This window comes from Periophthalmus magnuspinnatus, chromosome 5, assembly GCF_009829125.3.
Source record: "Periophthalmus magnuspinnatus isolate fPerMag1 chromosome 5, fPerMag1.2.pri, whole genome shotgun sequence".
NCBI lineage: Eukaryota > Metazoa > Chordata > Actinopteri > Gobiiformes > Gobiidae > Periophthalmus > Periophthalmus magnuspinnatus.
Window position 1 is genome coordinate 10,663,956 of NC_047130.1, and position 24,198 is coordinate 10,688,153.

At 39.2% G+C, this 24,198-nt stretch overlaps 1 protein-coding gene across 1 annotated transcript; it reads left to right on the top strand.

Annotated features, from left to right (window-relative positions):
- The first annotated feature begins 669 nt into the window (after positions 1-669).
- Positions 670-21,555, top strand: LOC117371405 (uncharacterized). Its single transcript, XM_055221833.1, has 5 exons — positions 670-746; positions 12,486-12,550; positions 19,659-20,654; positions 21,357-21,377; positions 21,538-21,555. Exons 2-5 carry the CDS (start codon positions 12,509-12,511, stop codon positions 21,553-21,555), a joined length of 1,077 nt encoding a protein of 358 aa, XP_055077808.1. The 5' UTR covers positions 670-746; positions 12,486-12,508.
- Positions 21,556-24,198: the final 2,643 nt, after the last annotated feature.

A 24,198-nucleotide genomic window follows, 5' to 3' on the forward strand; every position in this document is an offset into this window, starting at 1 on the left:
GACAACTGTTGTTGTGATTTTGGAATTGAAATTGAATTGAATTGTTTGTGCAAAGAACTACACGGGGTTTGGCGCAGAAATATGCTATTTTGGTACAGAAATATGCTATGTGTTAAATGTGCTTCAGTGTGTTGCTTATGCTTAACTTTTTACCTTTTACAGACTGTTCTGTGTTGTATCCGCTGCACTTGCAGAGGAAGAGGTTATGTGACATGACCACAGCAAGTCCTAACATGGTAGTAATGAGCAGCTGAGGGTGTAAACAAGATGCTCGGAAAACTAACTTGGGAGGAGTTTGTGGTTAGATTTTTGTATATAAGTGCCTGTATTTTGTGTGCTCGTTGTCCTTGCATCGTCATCCTTACATCTTCTTTGCTAATGTTTGTATGACTATTGTATGTAAGGACCACTCAGAAAGCCATAGCCAGGGGTAGAGCCTCCCATGAAAGCCTTGCTTTGTTCTGCAAAGTGTAGGTTTCTGTTCTTCTGCTATCATATTGAACACTTAAGAACCTCTTGTCTCCTCATACTTGGGTTACCTCAAGATGCACCTCATGATGCACATCGTTCCTCAATAGGGAGTTGAACAGTGCTGTCGGTGACAGAACCTGTTGAGTTGAGAATAAGAACCAAGGACACTTGGGTGTATCAAATGATAAGTTGTTGAGACACTGACGGCACCACTCTGAGTTCAAATTGTAATTTTCAATAAATTTTATTTTGATTCAACTTAACACAAATCTCTGGTAAGTAATGCTTTCATTTATTTGGTATGTCCTTAGTCTATTTTTGGACAGGGTTATTCGGTTGTGTAGGAGTTATCAAGGCTAGTCTGATACGACCGACCCTATCGCGTCAGGGAGCTGAAATGTTCTTGTGCATTGATGATCTATGGTGTCTCTGTAAGCATCTCGCCTAAACCACACAGCAGTAGCCTTACCCAGTGGATAAGAAAACTGCTATATAAGATCATGAACCCTGTTTACTCTTTGCACTCTCCTACAGATTGCCTTGTGTACTCTGTGTAATCTGTACCATTTGAAGTTTCAAATAAAAAGAGAAATATTTCTTTTTGAACCAACATCTTTAATTTCTCATCCTTATAAGTACTGTACTTACACTGAGATTTTGCCACAACACTGGCATGTCCATTCTTTTTTTATTTACTATTCAATTTTTTCAATTGATCTCAAAATCACCAACACTGACTCACAAGTGTACAGTCACAACAACGCAGAACTACTGTCCTCTTTACACACAGACTGTAGCCTTACTTTGCAGATCTTCTGAATGAGATGAGAGAGTCTGAGTCTGATCAGAGACTCTGTAAAATAACGAGCACATTACACTGACAGTGTAATGGGGCGTTACAGCTGAGGAAAGAGTCTTTAGTTAGATTAGTCATTACTGGTAAAAATAACACCATTAGTAGCGTTAGGCGGGACCCACAGTTGGCTTTTCTTCTGATGAGATGAGAAGGCAAGATATAGTTACAAAATAAGTAATAATGTGTCTCAGCTTTTATTTGTCATGCTAATCTAGATGGAGCCAGTCATTTAGGTAGCATTATATGGTGTTTTGGTTTGGTTTAGTGGATGCATCGCACATTATGCATTTGCAGTATTTATTTATTTATTTGGTTTATTTAACAGGGACAGTGTACATTAATCAACATACCAATACAGTACACGAACAGCAGCTTGTTGTGAATTGGTAATTTGCTGTGTCTCTACAGTGTTATAGCCAGTATAGTTAAGTGTGAATAAAATTATGCTTATATTTTATCAATTAATAAAATTATGCTTATATTATGTGTGCGTAACTGGTGCGATGGAAACAATAAGCCTGTGTAACTGAAATGAAAAACAGGAAATGTTTGTGTGAAAAAATACAGAGTGCTGATGTTTAAAATGCTGAGTTGAGTCATGTGTTGAAATCATATGTGTTAATGATGTGCTTAAATAAGTGTCATGTGTTAAAATAATGTATGTCATCATGTGTATAAAGAATGCGTCATGAGACTAAATAAAAGACCACTGTCAGAAAGAAGTCGGAGAAGGCACAGAGCAGGCAAAGCTTTTTGTCTGTGGGCTCTCCCCTCTTATCACAGCCGAAAAAAGTTTAACACTTGTCTTGAGTTTTTTTGGTAAACAGTGCGTCGAGAACAGAGCTTTCTTGACATTAAGATTATGAAGTAATGTGTGACTTGTTCGCAAGTTGCATTTACGTGAGCCATGATGACATAGTAATGTTGCTTGTGAGGAAAGCTAATCATTATTGACAACAATTAAAGTTGATCAAGTTGATTCTGGAGAGGAAAGCTTCTTTGAGGGCTGTTTGGTTCGTGCTCATACAAGCTTGCACATAGTGAAAGTGCACAACAGTTTCAGTTCCACTTCACGCCAGATGTATACTAGTACTAGTACAAACACTCTGTAGCTTGCACAATGCTCCTTTAAAGGTGTCGTACCCGATATATAGCAAGCTTACATGCACTTCCTAGTTACTGGACAATATAATTTAATTCTAATTAGATATAGACCCTGCACAGCTGATTTATACAATATACCTGTACTGGGAGTCATTTTGTTCAAATACATGGAACAAAATCAAGTACAGGGCCTTTAACAAACCATATTGTAGTTTCAGTTGTGACTCACAACAACAGCTATACATTGCTGTGGTCTGTGATTGACCCCTGACCAACCAGTAATATTTAAATGAAGTCAAGTAAAAATGAGTGAAGTCAAACATCATCAGAAGCAGGAGTGGGTAGAGCTCAGTTGCATGTATTCATTTATTTACTTGAGTAACTTTAATATTGTACTTAGTACTTTCCAATAATATATTTAACAGTACAGTAGTTCTCTTACTTGAGTAAAAGTTTTGGTTCTTCTCCCCCACTGTAAGTCTACAAGTGACAAAACTTTATGATCACAATATGAAATCATTTGAACATTTGTGTTTCTTGCAGTTCTAGTTTCCTCAAATACATTTTTACTCTTATTTGAGTAGTCTGGTATAGGTTCCATTGCAAAGAAAATTGAATAGAATCAGATTTGTGAAGTTGTAGTTTGTCGTTTTTTTTTTTTTATATATATATAGTTTTTTAATTTTCTTTTTTTATTGCTGTGTGGGTATATGGATGATGATGTAGGCTTGTGGGTGGAGCTTTTGGACAGATTTTTTTTTTTTTTTTTTTTTTTTTTTGTATAGTATTCAGGCTTTAGTAGCTAACAACTTTCTCGCATTCTTTAGTGGGTCTGTGGGAAAAAAAATGACTCCCCAACAGTCTTCAGTGGTATGCAGGTTAGTGAGGGAGGATGGGGGGAGACAGGAAGAGAGACAGGAAGAGAGAAAGGAGGAGGAGAGCTTGTAGGGAGAGATATGGGGAGAGTAGAAAGAGAGAGACAGGGAGGAGCTGAGTCAAAAGAGGAAGCGTGGAAGCTAGCGTGGTTCAATATTTTGCAACTGCTGCTAAAAGACGTCTTGACGGATCGTGCACTTTCTACGCCATAAGGTATGAATGAAACTCTAAGTTTTAAGTTCAGTTTGAATGGATGTAATTAGCAAATCACAAAGGATGCAATCTCTGATCTCATTTTGCATGTGAACTGAAATGTGAACTTTGAACAGAATTCTATTATTAAAAGATAAATCACAAATGTAATTGAAATTGCAATGCTTGTTAAAAAAATCACAATTAGATACTTTCCCAAATTGTGCACCACTATTAAACACTGAAAAGTTAAGTTTGCATTAAATTCAGATGCAACTGCTTCTGGGCAATTATTATCCATGCTTTGAACCAAACACAGATGCTACCTGCAAGAAAGTGCAGCAGCGACTGTTGTTTTTAGAGAAAATAAATAATTTGATGTTAGTAATGTTCTTATGACCCAATTTTATCTGAGTTTTATTTAATCCACTATTATGTTTTGTATTGTCTGTTAGTTTTTCGTGGCCTCTCTGTGTCCAGTAGAAATCCTCTGGCTCAGTTGGTCAAAGTGGCAGGTAAAATTATAGACTTAGAGCAGTCCCACCCGCATTACATCTACAGCAGAAGGGTGATTTGTAGGATTCAACAAATACAGAGCCCTGACCACTTGCTCTTTGCTTAACCTCCTTCCTCCTGGTGGCAGCTCATAATTCCCCGCCCCAGGACAAAGAGAGAGCTTATCCCTGAAGTCATGAACAGGATGAATGCTTTGCTATAGCTCGGATCAGTGATGGTGAAATATGGTTACATTTTCTGTGCCTTTTTGCCTATTTTTAAAGGGAATGTACTTCCGTATCCTCAAGTGTGAGCTGAAGCTGTGATCAAGCGTTGCATTGTATTATATGTTTAATGGAAGTCTGACACTGCTGCAAATCAACTTCCCTTTGGGAAAAAAGTTGAAAGCTGATATGTGAGTTAACATGACTTTAAATCGCTAAAGATGAAATTGAAATCTGTCAAGTAGACAAATCGTTTTAAGAGTGAAGACGTTTTGCTGCTCATCCAAGCCGCTTCTTCAGTTCTGGTCACATTACTGCTGGACTCTGTGGCATTATTTTAAAGTCATGCCGTAGACATAACTTTAAATCACATGATTTGAGTATTTAGTTTTCTTAGATTTTGCTTCTTTTATCCTATTTCATCTTTACTTACCAGAGGTGACTACCAGCTACGGGTAGTACTCAGTTACATTGACTTACACTTTTTAGAGTACTTTTTGTCAGAATGATTCTTCATGTGACAATTATACTTTGACCTGTTTGCCCCTTGTGGTCTCCTACGTGGAATGTTATGCTATACGTACTTTGAACCGCCATATGTATGTGTAAACTCAGAAGACCAGATAAGCAAACATGTTTTGCCCACTTTGACTTCAGTGAACCCAGAATACATGTTCATACCAAGTTAATTATTAAGAGGATGGGATGCGTGGCACTTATATATAAGAGCCCACCTGGCCATGATAAAATAGGAGACGGTGAGGGAAATCAACTTGATTCAATAAACTAGACTTTTTGATTCAAGACAGCTTCTGTTATTTTTATATTTTTAAGGTTTTTACTATTAGAAATTCCACAACAGTTTTGGAAGATCATCAAACAAATTTAAATATTAAACAAAGATAACCCAAGTAAACTGCAGCTTTTCTGTGATGACTTTATCTGTTAAGAGAAAAATACTATCCAAACCTACATGATCCCGGGTGAAAAAGTAACTGCCCCCCTTTTTAAATGATGAGGTAACTGTGATTAATCATATTATTGTGGAAAGCTGAGTTCAATTTCATAGTCACACCCAAGCCTGATAAGAAGAAAAGTAATTGACATGTCTCAGTCTGGAAAAGGTAACAAAGCCATTTCTAAATCTTTGAGACTCCAGCAAACCATGAGAGCTGTTATCCACAAATGGAGAAAGCATTTTCAGTGGTGAACCTTCCCAGGAGTGGATGGCTGTTGAGAGATTGAGGCTAGATGTGTATGCCTGGTTGCTCCTCTCATTATCGGCCTCTTGACGGCAGTATAAACACATAAGTCTTGATTAACAAAATATTAGAAACTTATAAGCTTACAAGTTAGTAGAGCATATCTACATAAAAAGAAACATTGATTTAAGTTGTTTATTTGAAAACCAAGCTGTGTGAATCGGTTGACTACTCTTTAGACAAGTTAATCTCCATTTTCACAGTAACAATCATCTTTTTAATGCTTTACTTCAGGTAATTTGTCAGGTCATTGACATATGAAATATCGATAAGGATGTCCCAAGGATTTAAATATTGTACTAAATATTGTGCATATAAAACAAATGCATGAATGAATGGTGAAGAAATACACTTAAAAGGAGAAGATATTTCTGTTGTGAAATTTCACATTTTGTTGGAAATTATGTGAATGAGCGATGGGCAATGTTGAAAATATCCATGTATTATGTTCAAAATATCCATGTATTATCATTTTTTAGTTCATTTCACTAGATTTTTTAATTATTTTTATTTGATAAAACGTCTTTTGTAAAAAAAAAAAAAAAAAAAAAAAAAAAAAAAAAAAGCAGTGTTTAAAAGCCTGAAAATAAAGTAAAAGAGTATATGATCATTTTCTGATGAAGTTACAAAATGAAGTTAGCTGTACACATTCATCTACAATTCAATTATTGTGAAGTGCAAATATTACTGGAGGTAAAAATCTCAACCATTGTGTATTTTTGGTAAAGATCAGATCATGTTTGTCTCTGCCTAGATCAGAAGATAAGGAACTATCGCTTGTGGAAACATTGTATGCATGTATGCTTTCTACGAAAACATGATGTATCCTGTGTTGAGGGCTCATGCAAGTAGGTTATATCTGAATATGTTTGTTATCATAAAACTGTCAGATGTACAAACCTTGAGTTAATGAGAAATGTTTCCATTATTGGAACAAACACCTCTCACACAGGAGATTCTGATATTTTCCCATTGTTGGAACAAGCCTCTCACAAACACTTGGTTTCCTGTGTGATTGTCTATTAGGCAAATCGATCTCTTACCTCACACTGCGGCTGTGTGTTGAATGCAAACGTGCATACAGACTCAAGACTGAATCACTAGTGGGGATCTCGAGACTTGGGATAGCCGGTTCATCTGGAGTGCTCATAAGTTGAGAGATTCACCAGTGAAATGGAGGAATCACTATAGATCCTAGACCTACGAGTCATTCCGTTCTTGAGTAAAGTCACTATTTAATTGGAAATTCTGTGAGAAGTTTACTAAGCCACTGTTGGCCAATTGCATCAGTCTTTTGGACACTGCTGAAATGCATGACTGCATCAGTCCAACAGGTACTGCTATTATGCACGATTGTATCAGTCCTGCTGTATGAGCGTGAGGACCAGTAATTAAGCCGGCTCCAAGAAACAGTGAAATTTTATTCTAGTTTTAATTTTATTAGTTTAGAGTGACGATCTCAAGATTCCTAGATTCAGTAAAGACAGGAAGAAGCCTTGTGTGAATGTGATGAGTTATTAATAAAAGTCAAATACCAAGTCTGTCAACACAGTACCTTTTGGTGAGTAATCTGCTCATTTTTATTATAATTCACATTTTTCCAGATTGAGTGGGCACATCAAAAAGGGTAAGTAATTAGTAAACCACATGTTATAGTATGCAGAAAGGGTCCATGGCAAATGGTTAAAAAGTCTGATAGGGGTGGTTGGCTTATCCATCTTCCACTCTCCGCAATAGCTGTGTGTGAGCCTTTTGAAAATTGGAAGCCCCCCTTTGTCCCGCAATGAGAGCTTGTTTCAATTTAAAGTCTGCTTTTGGTTGATCTGTTTGTCCCACTGTGACTGTTTTTCTTGTGACTGTTTGAATTGTTATTTTTACCATGTTCGTAGTAACATCCTGACTAAAGTTTTCGACTTCACCCTTTGGTTTTGAGCAACAAAAATAAAAACACAAAATAAAGTTAAAAAATAAAAAATTAAGATTTGTATTGCTGTTGACCAAAATCTGTATAATTTTTATTCAATATCACTACATTTAACACTTGTGTGAAATACTTTTATTTTTGCTCTTGAAGTACAGTTTTGAACAGATCTTAAATACTTTTACTTAAGTAGATTTTTTCAAGTGATACTTTTACTTGAGTAACTTTTAACCTCTGTATCCGTACTTTTACTTAAGGAACAAAATTGAGTACTTCATCCACCACTGGAATAAAGAAGTCCAGACGTGTGAGACCCCAAACTGAGTAGCCAGTCCCTTCTGCCTTCTGTTCAAACCCAAAAGGTTCTGAATCGACCATAGAGTGTGACAAACCTCTGTCGTAACTTCAGACAGTTCAACCACAGTATGGCATTAAAATATCTACCTAGAGACAAGCAGACCACAAGGCCAAGTTACAAGTCAGATCTGTGGAGAGGTGAGGTCTCTCACAGTAAGATAGATGTACCCTATCTTAGTCACTTCTGACTGAATACATTATTTTAATGTCCTATCATGGAACTGGACTTCTGGACTAATCAATTACATTTTCATGGAGACAAGCTGATATCTGGAAGTCTTAGTCAAATCCTTTTACAGACATGAATTCTTACATTTTCTTTACAGTTTGTTGAAAATCACCTTTATGTTTCTACAAACCACATGTAACTTACATTTTTGCCCCTGATGAGTTCAAACGCAAACCTTGCTTGCTCCTGCTGCTTCCTTCATTAGTTTACTTTTTAACAATTTTACCTCTTCCAGTGCTGGAAGATTTGTTTCGTTATGATTTTCTCTTAAGTAGTCCAGGATTTTAAAATAATTTTTACATTTTTAAACAAAATTTCTGATGAGCCAGCAACATGTCTGAGAGAAGAAACCAGGAATTCACCGGATACTTCCTGTGACTTCAAGTGGTTAGCAGCCCACAGTTACTTTCAGAGAAGAAGGTGATAAAACTGCTACTTTCAAGTTAAACCTGAGTGATACAGTGTCTTTTCCAAAACTTTATAAAGACAAGAATACCAAGTCAAGGCAACAAGTGATAAAAGACAATGATAATGTAAATACAATTTACAAACAGATTTTACCACTGTCACATATTGATGTTGGATTTGGAAAATGGATTTTTGTCACAAAACAAGAGCAATGAAGTTGACAAAAGAGCACAGACAGATAGGCGATCTGTGCCAAACGTCAGGGTCAGAGATACGCTGCTGTTAGGAGATGTTGCTATTAGAGATGTGAGCCACAGAGGAAAACAAACAATCTCCTACACTTACACGGTTTCTGAAACTACAAAACTCCTGCCAAAAGTTTTGTCAACACGCCTAGGAGTTAAACAGCTGATTGAGCATGTGGGCGCAGTTGACACCAGAAGGGAACAGACAGGGTCCTGGGCCAGTGAGAGAAAAGAGGAATGAGAGAAGCATCCCTGCTGTGCCAGCCAGAGACCGAGCCAATGTGTCAGCACCACCAGCAGCACCACAACTACAACCACCACCTCCCCCAGCGAAGGAGTCACCACCAGCAGCACAACCATCTCCTCCAGAGAAGGAGTCATCACCAGCACCACAACCACCTCCCCCAGCGAGGGATTTAGGAGCACCACCACCTCCCCCAGAGAACAAGTCAGCAGCTCCACCACCTTCCCAAGTGAAGAATTTATCTCCAGCGTCACTTCCCCCGGGGCCCTTGTCACAGGCTTTGAACCTGTCTGTGACAGCCCCAGCAGAGGTTTCAGTCCCAGCAGCACCCCCATCACCTCCCCCACCCATAGACCAGCCTTGGGTTCCCTTTGCTACATCTACTCCATCTAAGGACTCTCCTTTTCCTCCCCACCTTCACCCATGGCCCTTCCCAACCATTTAGAAAGCCTCATCAGCTCAGGAATTAAGATGGCTCCCCTCACACCTAATATATCGTGATCAAGAGTTTTGGCATCAAAAATGCTGAACTCTTCCCCGTACCCACCTATCTCCCCTCGTCTTTCACCTTCCACCTGCTCCGCCTCCTCAGCCCTCACCTGGTCCCTCACCCAAACTCCTCCCTCCTCGCCTCAGAGCTGTTATCACCAAGAGCTAGAACACACAGGGCCTCTGCTGTCCCAGGACATACAGTCCTGATAAAGATAATATCACGCTGAGGCCCTGTGATGGAGCTATATCTGCAGTTACACCACGTTGACTGATTAACAGAAGGACAGTTACACTGTCCAATCAGAGACATTTAGTTCACATTTGCTGTAAGAAGATAACATCCAGTCCTACTGAAACTAATCTGAAACTTGCTGTGCTCAGTCTCAGATCTTTATGTAACAAGTGATTTTTTGATGAGTTTATTTCTTTTTTTAGTCTTGATTTTATGTTTTTAACCGAAACATGGCTCGACAAAAACACAGGTAATGCAATTCTAGTGGAATCAACTCCACCCAACTTCAAATTTGAATCTGAAACATGAGTAAACAAAAAGGATGGAGGTGTGTGCGTGTTTTTTTAGAGATAATTTAGTTAGTCACAGGTTGTCATTTAGGATTTTTTCATCTTTTGAGTGTGTTTCCTTTAAAATGGAGCTAAAACAATCCCCCTCCATACTCTAAATCAGGGGTGCTCTGACTTTTTCAGTATGTGAGCTACTTTTAAAATGATCGTGTCTGAAACCACCTAATACAAAAATGTTAAACATATATTTATTTGTAAATGCATTATGAATTCTTACATGTACAGTGCATTTTGATATACCTTGCACAACGTCATGATATAATACTGCACAACACAATTGAACTTCTTACATGTTCATAATTACTTGAATGATGATTACTGCTCTGACTTGCACTGAATGGAATCAGTGAGGGATGCATAGTTCGGGCAGTAGCTTCTGACAGCCAGCCAAGAATAAAATTGCATTTTTCGTTTGAAAGCGATAACAGAGCTAATCATGTTGATTATGGTTTTGTCTTTTTTTATAACCATAAAAATCATGTTAAACGAAGTATCAGAATTTACTGCATTTTTTCACACAACTACTTTTATTTTACACATCCATCCGTATTTTTTCTTTGACCCATCGAATAAATGACTGGGAAAATCCCCGCAGCACCCGCGCTCTCATTCGTCACCTTCCAGGGACAACAGAGGCAGATTACCATAATGATGGTAAAATATTTAGATGTCTCCACATTGAATTTACATGAGAGCACGACTATTTGCGGAGTTACGCTGCTGGAAAGTCCGCAACCGCGCTCTATCGGCGACGATAGGATCCGACGCTATAGGGTTAAGCTAACTTGCGCTTGTTTATGCGTGTGCAGCGCCCATGATGTGACCTAGGGTCAGGTGTAATCAGACTGGTTGTCCTGTATATTAGTCATGTGACTGGATGGATGACGGGACGTGATCTACCCAAAATGCCTTTGCGATCGACATAATGAACACCCCTGCTTTAAATAGTCATACAAATCTCCCCAGCAGTCTTTTTACTGAGTACGTTTACTGAGTTTTATTGATAATTTTACTGAGATGCTTTCAGTCGTATGCACAGACTTTGATGGTTTAGTAATTACAGATGTTTTAATGTACATGTGGATAATGTGTTTGACAGAAATGCTAAAGAGCTCAGTTCTGTCCTTGAAACCTTTGGTCTGACTCAACATGTCAGCGAGCCCACCCTCAACACACTCAAGGCCTACCACAACTATATGGATGACACTCAGCAGGTGGCAGCACGTGGCAGCAGGTGAATATGGACCAGTGGATTCACTCTGCCACTGCATCCAACAGATCAGTGTGTGGATGAAGAACAACAAGGTCAGATGACACGACGACAAAGTCGATCATTGACCTCCAACCTAGGGTGTCCTGGTGCCATGTGCACTGATGGACACCCTTGTATTTGAACATGGCGTTTGTTATGGACAAACTGTGACTAGCACAGAAGTCCAATAACAAATCACTGTTCGGGTTCAGATCAGGGAGGCCATTCTTCCCAATCACACCCCTCCATGTGTCACTGGCGTTGCCCACGTGGGCGTTGAAGTCCCCCAGTAGAATAATGGAGTCCCCAGTAGGTGCACTGTCTAGTACCCCTCCCAGGGACTCCAAGAAGGCTGGGTACTCTACACTGCTGTTTGGTCCATAGGCCGACACAACAGGCACTCGCATTCAAGCCCCAACCCCAGGCCTGGCTCCAGGGTGGGGCCCCAGCTGCGCCATACCGGACAACGTCACAGTCCTTGCTATATTTCTCATCATAGGGGTATTGGGAACTGCTCCTAGTTTGACCCGTCACCTAGGACCTGTTTGCCATGGGAGACTGTCAAGAAAACTCTGTTCTTGACGCGCTGTTTACCCAAAATACTCAAGACAAGGGTTAGACTTTTCTGCCCTGATCAGAGGGGAGCGGGCACAGTCAAAGAGCTGCACAGACTTAGCTTCTGCGATGCCTTCCCTGTACCTTCTCCACTCTTCCTTAATCGCAGCAGCCTTTTATTTAAACACACTGACACAAATCATCATTACTTCAACATGCTTATCAGAACTAACCTTGTTATAAGTATGATCTTCCACCCTGGGCCTCCCATTTCCCAGTTTTCAATTCAATTACACAGGTTTCTGGTCTTTCCACTCGCATCCCAGTTTCTTGTTTTTCAGTTCTACAGGCTTCAAGCATACAGTTTATTAGATGATAAAACATTAGCATAATTTTCTTACAGAGACCCTACCAGGGGCATAATGCACCAAGCAACATAGCTCCTAGGATCATTCGGGTACGTAAACTCCCCCACCACGATAAGGTTCAAGGGGGAGAAATCTTGAATGTGATCCTTTTTATTAGTGACTAGACCCATTGACACCAGCATTTTAACAATATTAATTTTATCTGCCCCTCATCTGTATTAAATATGATTGGCTTATAGAAAGTTGTGATGTCATCTCAAACCCAGGCATTGTAGCTCATCATATTTAATATTGGCCTTTGAGACTGAAAGTGCACTGTCTGGGTCTAATTTGACCAATTGTGTCTGTGCAGATTATAGAGAGGAGAGGCTGGCCATGGAGAACACAACTATGGACCATGGACTGGAACACAAACCTGTAAGTATTGATTTAGCCAGAGACTAAAAAATATATACAATCTTTTAAGTAATCTGCATCAGTCAATCCAGTGGTTTGGTATTAATACCTTTTACAATCAGCATTCTGTTTAACACAACAGTGATGGAAGACCTCAGAGAATAATGACGGAGCCAGAACAAGGATCAAAGAGAAAATGAATGGCTCTAAGATAGGATCTAGGATAAGATAAGCTACTCCTATGGGAGAAATTTGTCTTGGAACAGGGGGTCTCATGAACACAGAGAAAGACATTGCAACAACCCATACGAATGTGTAGTTTTGATTGCACATTCTCTAAGCCTATATGCAGTTTTTATATGATTTTTCAGATCCATTCATAGTAGCTTGTATCAAATAACCTAATAACCTAATGATAATGTTAAAATAGTGTTTGATGCAATGTTGCAGTGTAGTAGGAATTATATTGGCTTCTTGTACTCCCTGCAATATTGCATGAGAGTTAGGAACATAGGCTCTTTGTAGTGTTGTTACCAAACTAAAATTTCAAACTTTATTTTGACTAAATAAGGAATACTAAGGAAAAGACTCGATACCCAGTACCGATGCCAACAATGATAATCTAAAAAGCTCTTTATTTAGAAAATATAATGTGATTTTCAACATTAAATTGTAGTACTTTCTTTTTTATTACCATTCTACAGGATAATTTGCCCTACTTCGGATATGGGGTGTCCCAACTTTGTGTTTTTGTTTGTGATTTTTAATCCACCACATCCCTTGTATGTGTTTAGTTTCTGTGCTACTCTCAGCTGCTGGGTCATATTGTAACTTCTTATCTACTACTACTTATTGTAACTTTACCAGTAACGAGTAATCTAACTAAATACTCTATGCTTTGCAGTAACGCCATTATTGTGATTGGCTAAAAAAGTAATTGTTTGGGTAATTAAATAGTACTTTATATAGTAATGAGTTACTTTCATTGCACAGTAACACAGTTAGTAACGCAGTCACTTGGGGAGAAGAGTAAGAGTAGGTAACTATAACTAATTACTTCTTTGAATGATCTTGCCCACAATTGCTCACCTCTCATAAGGTTGTAAAGTTAAACTGCAGCATTCTTATTGATATTATCCATTAGAAATGGTGGACACCCAGTCCACATAATAGCACTCTTAATCCAGTTTGAAGCATTCTTTAAAAGTAAAATGTCTGGGAGTCTGGGAAAAAACACAGACGAGATATGACCTTCACAGAAATGCAGCTGCTGCTACAATTCAGTCTCTTGAGGTCATGAGGAATGGCAACTACTATATGAAAACAGAACATTTTGTACTTTTGTACGAAAGCAACAAATGTATTATATTTGTATATTATTCACACTTGCCCCTTTTAATCACAGACAGATGTGATCACTAACAGAAAGACGCCGGTTGCTACCTTTCAACAAAAAATAAAATAAGCCACCCCAAAAAATGGTTTAGCTAAAACATAAACATGCATTGAAAATCATTAACATCAAGCAAATTGATGAATGAAATGTGTCAAATAGTAGCAGAGCTTCAAACCTTATAATGCTGTATAAAATGTGTGACTCTCAGACTAATATAAAATACTGTATGTGCAGCATGGATGAAACAAAGGGCAGCTACTTAGATTAGTGTGGTACCTGGCCTGCCATCTGTTATCAGTTCCATGTGTTTCTTCATGTCTGTTTTTTAAGGGTTAAGACACAGAGGGGACAAAGGTCATAAACTCACCCTAGGAGGTATGGGTGCAAGGTACAGGAATTGCTGAGCTTTGGGACCTAACGCCTGAACAAACAACATATGTTAAGGGGCTGTCCTACAGTTCTATAGTTCTGTAGACTATAAATATGGGTGAGTTTCTTTATTCGGGGTCTTTCTCACATTGGCTCAGAGAATACCCAGACTCTGTCTGTGATTGGCATATATTTTGTAATAAATATCATTACACTATCAGAGCTTGTCTTTTGGGTCATTTCCTGAATGCATCCCACTCCGGGCCACCGGACTACTATTACAGGTGAGCTACTCTGTGTGTAAATTAAACTACATTAGCACCAAGAATGGAATGAAAGTCAGAGTCATCTGGGGAGTCTGTAGTCAACAGAGGTTCAGGGGGAGACAAATGCAAAAGCTGAATGTGCGGTTGTCTTGCTATGGCAGTAGTGATAAGTCACTCAACAACATGCCAAAGGCAGGGGACATCATCAACATCAAATTTTAATAAGTACTGCTATGATAATCATAATGGTGGTGAAAGCAGAGGCAATGATTGCCACCCAGGGGCCAAAAATTCTGTAGGCTGAGTAGGAATTGTTGGGGATCCCTGAATGTTCAGATAATACATGTGCTAATAGGATGAGTCTGAGCAGGGCTTTAGAAATACTTCCATCTGTGGTAATATTATTGGGAATGTATGTACAACACTCAGTATCAAACATAGGGCAAACACCACCTTCTTTGGCTAATAACATATTTAAAGCTATACGGTTCTGCCAGGGCATCAGAGATGTGGGACCCAGTTGTTCAGTTATTCCTTCTAGCGCTTCAGTAGTAAAGTTCATGAATCTTTGTTGATTATAATATAAGTAATTTATCCAGGCTACATTTTTATTGGAAGTGACCCATGAAAACAAAATAGAACCTAAACCAACCCAGAACCTATCCTGGGCCTTATATTAATCTGGGATAGAACAGGATGTGTTTGTGGCATTAAGATAAATGTCTTTATTGAATGAGCCTAAGGGTTTGTCTTTGGATGGGTAGAACATAGATCTTTTCTGGATTTGGTGTAGTTAAACAGCATATGGATGGTCAGATAGTTTTCAGTCGTGTTTTGTTTCTAGTTTTCCCACACAGCCAGAAATGGACATAGTCATCATAGTCAGAGGAAATGGTCATCTTATGGAGGAAACTGTGGCTCCTGAGTTCACTAAAAAGCATATCTTCTGTCCATTTATGATCAACACCACTATTGGTTCGCTTCTCCATAGCTTCAACGACTGGCCTTGGTATGGCTGTGGGCCCCTTCAGTCATCATATTCATCAATGGTCATTAGAATATTGAGCACAGTTCTTATGGTGAAATGGCATCATTCTTAGAGCTTGAGGTGCTCCATATTGTCTAGGACTGTGTTGTGTCATCATGGTTGGAGCTGGTTGTATCTGTGGTTGGACCTGCTGCATCTGTGGCTGTGCATGTTGCATGAAATTTTGATTGTACCCCCGTTGTGGCTGAGTTTGTTGTTGATTCAATGGACAGTCTCTTGACCAATATCCAATTCCACCACATGCATAACATTGATTGGGTTGCATATTCATGTTTCCTAATTTTCCTCTTCCTCCCCATTCCTTCCTTCCTCATCCTCTTCCTCCTCCTCCTCTTCCTCCACCAGTCGTGTAGATAACTCCTGGGTTCATCTGGGCTGGAGCAGGAGCTGGTTGTTGATGTGGACAGGCGGAGTTTGTTATTGTGGTTGCATGACCACCTTCATTGCAGCAGCAAGTTCATTGGTTGTGAGAGTTTCATCTTCATTATCTTCTTGGACTGTCATTACCTTTGTTTTTGTTTTTTTCTATCTTTCTATTTGACTTCATCCTGTAGTTTTTTGACTTGTAATTTTAGTGTGGCCATTTCCATATTTTGTTTCTCCTTTTCATTTTCACTTTTGGACTGGAGCCATTCAAAGTCCAAGTGACTGCAATGCTTGCCAAATTCTTCTTTTGGTTTAGAGTGGAGGTCCACTACTTCACTCAGGTGTTCTTGAACTGGTTTTGGGAGCTCTGACCAGAGCTGAGAAATACACTCACCTGAAGGATTATTAGGAACGCCATACTAATACGGTGTTTGACCCCCTTTCGCCTTCAGAGCTGCCTTAATTCTACGTGGAATTGATTCAACAAGGTGCTGAAAGCATTCTTTAGAAATGTTGGCCCATATTGATAAGATAGCATCTTGCAGTTGATGGAGATTTGTGGGATGCACATCCAGGGCACGAAGCTCCTGTTCCACAACATCCCAAAGATGCTCTATCGCAGAGGTGCTCTGACTTTTTCAGTATGTGAGCTACTTTTAAAGTGATCGTGTCTGAAAGATCTACCACCTAATACAAAAATGTTAAACATATATTTATTTGTACATGTATTATGAATTCTTACATGTACAGTGCATTTTGATGTACCTTGCACAACGTCATGATATAATACTGCACAACACAACTGAACTTCTTACATGTTCATAATTACTTGAATGATGATTACTGCTCTGACTTGCACTGAATGGAATCAGTGAGGGATGCATAGTTCGGGCAGTAGCTTCTGACAGCCAGCCAAGAATAAAATTGCATTTTTCATTTGAAAGCGATAACAGAGCTAATCATGTTGATTATGGTTTTGTCTTTTTTATAGCCATAAAAATCACATTAAACGAAGTATCAGAATTTACTGCATTTTTTCACACAACTACTTTTATTTTACACATCCATCCGTATTTTTTCTTTGACGCATCGAATAAATGACTGGGAAAATCCCCGCAGCACCCGCGCTCTCATTCATCACCTTCGAGGGACAACAGAGGCAGATTAATGATGGTAAAATATTTAGATAGCCCCGTGCCTCCGCTTTGAGACGCCGTTTGAATTTACATGAGAGCACGACTGGGCTCAACTCGCGCTTGTTTATCCGTGTGCAGCGCCCATGATGTGACCTAGGGTCAGCTGTAATCTGACTGGTTGTCCTGTATATTAGTCATGTGACTGGATGGATGACGGGACGTAATCTACCCAAAATGCCTTCGCCATCTACCAGTCAATCGCGATCGACGTAATGAACACCCCTGCTCTATCGGGTTGAGGTCTGGTGACTGTGGGGGCCATTGTAGTACAGTGAACTCATTGTCATGTTCAAGAAACCAATTTGAAATGATTCGAGCTTTATGACATGGTGCATTATCCTGCTGGAAGTAGCCATCAGAGGATGGGTACATGGTGGTCATGAAGGGGTGGACATGGTCAGAAACAATGTTAAGGTAGCCTGTGGCATTTAAACAATGCCCAATTGGCACTAAGGGACCTAAAGTGTGCCAAGAAAACATCCCCCACACCATTACACCACCACCACCAGCCTGCACAGTGGTAACAAGGCATGATCACTCGGCCCATTCTCCTCTGTCCTCTAGCATCAACAAGGCATTTTTGCCCACAGGACTGCCACATACTGGATGTTTTTCCGTTTTCACACCATTCTTTGTAAACCCTTGAAATGGTTGTGCGTGAAAATCTGTAATGATGTGCAGATTGTGAAATACTCAGACCGGCCCATCTGGCATCAACAACCATGCCACGCTCAAAATTGCTTAAATCACCTTTCTTTCCCATTCTGACATTCAGTTTGGAGTTCAGGAGATTGTCTTGACCAGGACCACACCCCTAAATGCATTGAAGCAACTGCCATGTGATTGGTTGATTATATAATTGCATTAAGGAGAAATTGAACAGGTGTTCCTAATAATCCTTTAGGTGAGTGTATATCATTGTGGATCCATTTCCAGTCTACAGGGGTTTTCCTGTTGTGTCATGGAACAGTACCTTGACTCTCTGTTTGTATGCGTGGCAATCTCCACCTCTCTTCACCTGAAGAGACAACAACCCATCATGGAGCATAGCTGGGAAGCAGTTTTTCAGTTCTTTTGACAGTTGGAGTCTGAATGTAACCAGGCTTGTGTTACTTTGAACTGGTACATGCAGCCATTGTTGCAGTGTAGTGTTTCCTGTTCCTGTTTCCCATCTTATCAGTGGCTCTCACTAAGGCGGTTTTTATGTCTCCCCAGCAGAGGGTTTTTTCTGCTGTATATTTGAGCAGGGCAGGTGCTGCACACATAGCAGCATTAACATTAGCATTAGGTGGCGAGAATTGAATAAATGGTGGTCACTTTTCCAATGTCCACGTTTGTGAGAGTAATTACAAATTTTGTCAGTACCATGTGAAAAACGACCAATCGTAAACTCAGCTTCAGACGGTCTCGCTGAAATAGATCTATTTTCACAAGTACCAGAAACACTGTTGTCATATAGTAATCATCTGCAACCACCCGCGCACAGCAAGAGAGGAGATGAGCAGCAGCACCAGAGCACAGCACAATACGGCCTGGGCTGTCAAAACCTCAACATCCTCGTACAGTCTGTTTGAATCCAGAAGTGTCTAGTACCGGACCATAGATAAACCTCCATCCTAACACAGTTCACCCACAGCCACTCATTTGTATCGCATGTCTCTTAAATACAGAAGACATCTATAACTTCTTTTAAGTGAGATAAATACGTTTTTTGATCATTGATTCTGTAGAGTTCTGTTTCTCAGTCCCTTGCATTATGTCTTTCCCTTTTTTACATGTAAACCGCCATGATGTTTTGACACAAACAGAGCATGCGTCTCTCTGAATTTATCTGCCTGTCAATCACACCCAAGTCAAATCAGGGAGACAGGATATAGTTCCAGACTCACATGTCTTTGGAAAGTTTTGTCACAGTGTTTCATTTTGACTTGCTGCATAGCATGTTTGATCTGTTGATATTTTATCACACTGCCCTAACCGCTTAATGAATTGCTAGATTGTATTTAATATACCACACTAAATAATTGTGGTCTCAAGAAATTTTTGGAGGCAAATATTTTGCTTCCCTGAGAACTCTTCTTTCAGTCAGAGAAAGGAAGTAGGTTTTATTTAATATTTAAAAATTCTGGTGCCTTGTAATTATAGTCTTATCTTATCAAACAACACATAACTGTCACATTCACACATACTACCATTTGATGTACTGCAAGTAGGAGTGAGTTACATGGCCATTTACATTTTACCAACTTATAAACAACATACCAAAAAGCATATATATTGCACTTTGAGTCTTTTGTCATTGCATACTTTTACTTGAACTTGAGATTTTTTGAAAGTTTTGCCTACCTCAATCTCATAATACACCAGTCAAAAGAGTAGCAGGGCCAGAGAGTTCAAATACATCAAATTCTCAAATACATGGGGAAAAAATCAGATACAGGAACTATATAGTCTTTCCTTACCCCTTTTCTTTATATTTTGTCCACAGAATCTAAGCATCAGTCTGGACCAGTGCCGCAGGGCCCTTCCGTATGTGGACATTTGCCCTAGATGTTGTGCCCAAACCCACCTCATTTTGGGGCTGAAGAAAACCGCACCAGTTTGCATTGACTGCGCTGTAGACCCAACCTGGACCAATCCACAAGAAAACTGGGGCGAAGGCGGAGTTGTCGTGTGCAAGGGTCAAGAATTCCATGGCAACATTGGTGCAAGTCGGATTATCATACAGCATCCCACATACACAGTGTTTGAACGATTAAATAGAGACAAAGACTTGGTAATATTGTACAATTATTCAGGCAAGGCATACATGCTTCCAAGGCGCAATGGGAAAGTAATATCTCAAATGCAGAATGTTCCTTCATATACCCCAGTAGAGAAGCCTAACAAGCAAAATGTGGGCCAGCTAAATAGAAAAACGAAAACAAGCAACTCAGATCAACTAGTGCATTCAAGTCCACTACTTCTTGCGATGTTACTGGATGGCGAACAGGCAAACCAGCCACCAGGGGGCACAATTGACAAGATATGCACAGCCCTACAGCAAGCAAAAAACAATGAAATAGAAATAGACCAATGTGTAACGCAAAAATCAAGCAACATTTCCATAAGCATGTGCAAAAATGCGGTGGCTAACTCTATGGAGCAAAATGTAAACAATAGCTTGCAAGCTAATCATAAACAAGGAACATCATCTAATTTTGCAACTTCATCAGCTCAGTTAAATCCAGCAAAAAGACTAAACAAACAACTAAAACAAAAAAGCAAACAACTAAAACAACGAAAAGCCAAACAAACAGGGGTGGATCAGCCTAACACCCCAAAGGAGGAGAGTTATTACCTTGGAAAAATTGGCAATGCGATGGTTGACTCTCTGAGGTTTAATAATAAAGCAAGCTTGAATGATATCAGACTTCCTTATGAGCGAAACTGGGTATTTCATGAGTATTCTGGCCGTAAATATGAACCAATGAGGACAGCCAATGTGCACAATTTTCAATCCTCAGACGTTTTCTGCTGTGCATTGACAAATCAATCACAAAATAATGCAATAGATGTAGTAAATAATTGCTGTGTCCAGTCCTGTAGGACAAACTGGACACCTGACCAAAATGCTTTTAGAATCCAAGGAGAAGGAATGCCAGTATATGCCCACCATGCAAAATTGCCCATGATTGGAACCAAAGTAGAGCGTGCCGTGCCACCCGAGGGACCTGTTGACTGCCAATTAAAGATTACACAAGGAAATGTTCATCAAATTGAGTTGTCAAATCAAAGCAAGCAGAAATTGAGCAGCTGCCACCCTAACAACATATTTTATTGTGAGTTGGATCAACAAAATGCATTGCCCAGGTTGGCAACTTCAGCAGAACTAAACAGACAGCCAAAATGTGGTAACAACTGGCTGTACTATGTTGGACGAAACAGTATGCCGCAAACTGATGAGATTTCAAGCAGAAAGCCGTTAGACAACCAAACAAGTGTATTTTGCAGCAATATGGCTAATCCTATGACATTAGCTGACCACGTAATTCATAAACAACAAGTAGAAGCAATGAATTGGACATGCAATATTACACGTCAGGAAAATCTAACGAAAACACAAACTCTAGCTAATCAAAACTTGGGCAATTGGTTATCGACTAATCATTATTATCAGTTTGTCAATCCTCAACCATTGCCACAGCTTGCAATCATCGCAGCGCAAGTAAGTTCACCAGAGAATGCGCTTGACGTGACATGCAAGCATGCAATTCATGGTCAAGACGATGCAGCGAAACCAAGCAACCAGGAAAGCAGCCATTTGTACCCGTATAGCATCTTCAATTGTGATTTAGCACTAAGTGAAATATTGTCAACCTCTACAGGACGAACCAAGCCACTAGAAGAAGGGCTTAATATGGCTTTCAAGATGGGAACACACGAAAGCTGTACTCAAATTGAGCAAGAAACGACAAGTAACCAACAGGTGTCTAGAAATTGCTACCCCCATAGCAATGGTTTTCTACCAGATAAATTGAACATGCCAACTTCAATAGAGCAAGTCAAGCCACCAGAAGAGATTGAAAGGGCAAACAAAGTGGCCACACAAAAAAATTGCGATATATTGAACCCCATACTGCAACCGCAGCTAGCAACGTTAACCACTCATGTCGAAACACCACAGCAAGCACCTATTGTGATAAGCAAAATTTCATCCCAAGACAAGTTTACTCTAATGAACAGAGAGGAACCAAGAAATTTGAAGAACATGGACACATCCTCACTTGCAAACACTTCAAGAGGCGAGTTGCTTGAATTTGAAACCATGGAAGACTTCAAGAATGCTATCCTTGCTCGTATGTTTGCAGCTCCAAAGAGGGCCTTGAATGCAAAAAGTAATATGGAAAAAGATAAAGGCAATGGGGATGGAAATGAGGACAGACCTTGCATAGTACACCAATATCGAAAAATATCAAACCCTGAATTTACCTCAATTCCTCAAGACAAGGAAACCAGAAAGATGACTGACTTCACTCGGACAAAGCTGGTCCAAAATGAGAACATGAGTTTAACAGTCCTTAACAAAGAGACTTTATATCAATTTGAACAAAGCTTCAAGCAAGATGATGACACAAGAGATGCTGCTATATGTGAGATTGCCAATGAAAAGGGGACTAAGCCAAGAATCCAAAAGGCAGTGAGTAAACAACTAACAAGAAGGCTAAAGTTAAAAAGACCAAGACATTATATCGATTGTGAAAGAGTAGAGAGCACCGGATATGGAGGAAACCTAAGTGTAGAAAATGAAGAAGTCACTGAAACTACTCAAAGCACACCAGATATGTCTGAACATAAGCAAAAAGAAGATAAATCACTAAATACATCACATTCCAACATTGATACACATTGTAAAACATCACCAGACTCAATAATGCGAGGAGAGAAAAATCATATTAGACCAAAAGTGTACACAACATACTGCCCAAGTTCCCAAATTGAAGCACAGGATCAAAACACAAGACAAAACATTCAAGAAGACAAAGAGAACATGATGGATTGCACAGATGACTTTCAAAAATCTAAAATAGTAAATGAGTATCTAGTGAAAGAAAAGGAAGAACAAACTGCCACACTTCAGAAAGTTAAGAGTCAGACAAACATCCATGGGGTAACAACAACTGTTGAAGCATCACCAGAGCAACAAAAAGACAACATTAAAAACCTTGGACGAGATTACCAATGTCGAAATAACGCATTGAGAATCTGCAAAGAACTGAGAGTAGAATTAGTCGACATTGTGTTTTTTCTTAAGAGAGGAGGAGTATTTGAGGATACTTTGGGAAAAGCTGATAAAATCTGCATGAGCGAACAACGTGAGTCAAGTTATGCCTCCAAAATTGTGGACCTTCTAGTAAAGCAACACAAAGACTGGAGAGATTGGAGCTTGGAGATAGATACTGAAAGTGGGCTTGTATTAAGGAATGGGAAATCTATCAAGTGTTCAGAATCACTGCCAATGTACCAAGATCAAGAAGAATTTGTAGAATATATATACAAAACAAGAAATTTTAATAATGCGCATTTCTCTGCAAGCCCAAAAAATGGCTCAGTGCCAATGAAAAATGGCTTTAGAGAGAAATTGAAAAGACAAACTACAGAAGTTGATTGTCAAGCTGTAGCTAAGAAGCGAAGGACTCATGAACAAGAATTTAGTAAAAGCAAAATGAATAGCAGAGATAGAAAAGACAAAGGTCAAGGCCAGAAATCAGCTATACGTTTGGAGCTATCACAAGTGCAAAAAGGACTCGGACTACTTCAGCTGAGAGTGAGTTCAATTCCAAAGGATTTACACAAGCATCCATACACAAGAAAAGCTGGAAGGTCAATCCAAAAAGGCTTTTGGAAGACAAAAATGTTTTTAAAAAAAAAAAGTTGTCCAAAAATGGATATAAAGAAGAATCTCCTAAAAATGAAAGCCCCTAGTCATGTTCAAAAAATGCAAACTCACACTAAAAGTAAAGATCCAAGGCACTGCAACCAGAAAACAGGAGATAACGTGGCAAAATCTTTAAAGCCAAAAAGTGTGGAAATATCAGCAAACACAAGTTCAAGGAAAGATTACAAGACAGGAATGAACACCAACAAATGTATTTCTCCTAAAAAATATCAAAATAAGCATCAGAACCCTAATCAAACTGATAAAAAGAAGCAATGGTGTCGAGAGCAAGTAAGCAAAAGAGAAGGCAGTAATGAGTGTGACAAGACCAAGGCTAACACAACAATGCTTTCAGTCAAAATACCCAAATATCCCAAAAGACAAAGGACTCTTGAAATCAGGAAATGCTTCCTGGAAAATTTGTCCAAGTATGTAAATGCAAGAAATGTTCTTGCAAAAAAGTCTAAACAAAAAAGCTATATGGAAACAAAAACCTTTCTACAACAAAAAAAAAGCCCAAAAATGGAGAGAAGAAAAAAACTAATAAAAAAGATTGATGCTTGTCATGTTCAAAAAAAAAAAACTCGCACTAAAAGAAATGATCCAAGGA